This window comes from Pyrus communis, chromosome 1, assembly GCF_963583255.1.
Source record: "Pyrus communis chromosome 1, drPyrComm1.1, whole genome shotgun sequence".
Lineage (NCBI taxonomy): Eukaryota > Viridiplantae > Streptophyta > Magnoliopsida > Rosales > Rosaceae > Pyrus > Pyrus communis.
Genome location: NC_084803.1, coordinates 35,632,467 through 35,634,691, shown reverse-complemented (window position 1 = coordinate 35,634,691; position 2,225 = coordinate 35,632,467). Strand labels below are relative to the sequence as shown.

General features: G+C 35.4%; 1 protein-coding gene across 1 annotated transcript; it reads left to right on the top strand.

The window, feature by feature from the left end:
- The first annotated feature begins 485 nt into the window (after positions 1-485).
- On the top strand, positions 486-1,934 carry LOC137708847 (FCS-Like Zinc finger 5-like). The gene is made up of 2 exons (XM_068448006.1): positions 486-943; positions 1,533-1,934. Exons 1-2 carry the CDS (start codon positions 588-590, stop codon positions 1,660-1,662), a joined length of 486 nt encoding a protein of 161 aa, XP_068304107.1. The 5' UTR covers positions 486-587; the 3' UTR covers positions 1,663-1,934.
- Positions 1,935-2,225: the final 291 nt, after the last annotated feature.

The following is a 2,225-nucleotide window of genomic DNA, read 5'->3' as shown; positions in this document are numbered from 1 at the left end:
TCTAAAAATAAAAATAAAAAATGAATAAATAAAAAAAAAAAAAAAAAGCAATTCCGAAGATCAATTTGCATTAAAAATAAACAAATGAAATACAAATTTACCAAAAAAATATAAAATAAAACAGAGAGTTTTAATGAAAAGTCACGGTACTGTTCACTCTAACGAAAAATCACATTTTTACACTAAAAAGTCAATCCTGATACTATTCATTTTACCTTTTATTTTATCTTTATCATTAAAACTCAAAGTTTTCAAACCATTTTCATTAATTTTCTAAATAAAATAATTAAAGTGCTGGCGTGGATTTTCCATTTATGCAAACAACAACTCCCTCTCACAAGTCACTGGCCACAGGTCACTAGACTCCACAACCCTCTATCTCTCTTAAGCATTGCAATAACAACGGTCCAGATTCACTCCTCAGTTTCTGGCTCTTCTTTATCTTCCCCACCTTCACTTCCCCTCCCTCCTCTCTGTCTCTCCGTCTTGCTTCTCTCTCTCTCTCTCTCTCTCTCTCTCTAGATTTTAGAGAGAATTGTAGTTGTAGTCTTTTTGCGTTGCTAGAAATCTCAGCAGAGAAGAGAAAAATGTCGTTGGGGAAGAGACCAAGGCCTCCGATGAAGAGGACCACAAGCATGTCAGAAATCACCTTTGATCCGAACACCATCAGTACTGAGGCACCTCACTCTCAACCGTCCGATCCCAACAACCCTTATCAGCCTCTTGCCTTATGGGGCGGTGGTGGTAGTGGTGGAGGTGGTAGTGGTGGTGGGCTTGATGGGTTGGATCAACGGCTGATGATGAAGTTGCCCTCACCATCATCAGCATCGCCAAGAAACCAGAAAAGAAATTCTGCTGATTTTGGAGAAACTGCCCACTTCTTGAAAGCTTGTGGTCTCTGCAAACGCCGCCTTATTCCCGGCCGCGATATTTACATGTACAGGTATTCTTCTTCTTCAATAGAATTTTACTAATTATTGTTCAACTGATATTTCTACATATTTTGTTTGCGGTATTATTTCTTTAAATTTAGCGTGATTGGTCTAGTAATATTTCTTGTTCAATTTCTAGCATGATAGTCATGTGACTGGTTTTATGAGAAACTTTTTTTGTACCTAACAATTTTTCCTCTTTGCTCTTAGAAAGAAAATATTTTAGATAATGCTTTAATTAATTATGAAAATCCTCTAAAATATTTTTTTGGACAAATTTAGGGTTATGTCAACTGTATGCCAGACAAGGTTCGTGCATGGTTGACATGAATTTGTTTTCACTTTTCTGTCAAATTAATTATTTTTCATGAACATTTCTTACTTCTTTTTTTTATTTTTTTTTATTTTTTACCATTTTTAGTACTAATACTTCCCAGATTGTTTATTTTTCTTGATTTTCCGGGATATGCAGTAAATATGCCAAAATTAGGAAACCCTATTAATTATATGTCACTATATACATATATTTTTTTTATGCATGACACGAATCTATTTTCAATTAATTCACTAATTCTTTTTGCCTATAATTTGATTTTCCAGAGGTGACACAGCTTTCTGCAGTCTAGAGTGTCGGCAGCAACAGATAAACCTTGATGAGAGGAAAGACAAGTGTTCTTCCACCGCCGGACACCAAGTCTCCGCCAAAGGTGAAACCGTGTCTGCCTTGTAGGGTTGTCGACTCGAACACAGAACCATCTTTGCGAGCTTTGCTCATATGAATATATAAGTATGGGGAGGGGTTGGGTTTGATTAGGTACGTTGCATGAAAAATAGGGAAAGATTTTGAAGCTCTGGAGTCGATTAATATATGTGGATTACTCAAGAAAATTAACTTCAAGTGTGTGCTTCATCTTCATGGTTTGCTCCCTCTTGTTTTCATCTAGGTGGTACCGGAAGAAAACTGAAAATTTACAGGGTTAATTTAATCTTCCTTATATTATATATCTCCATTTTTATTTACTGGGTTTTCACTTTCGTGGCGTATATATTATGTTATATGTGAATATATGTGAGTGGTGCCAAAGCCAATTAGTGAGAGAATCGATGCATATATGGGCCGGTTGAAGGCTGAGTTGGATGGTAATTTTCTTTCTTGATCACGAGTAGAATGGTATTGGATTCCAATAGATTCTCTTTATATTGTTACTTTTGTTAAGTACCCCCTCGCTTTTCTAGTTCTTTTTCAGTTTTTTAACTTTTATTTGTAAAAGAGTGATAATTACATTAAATTTA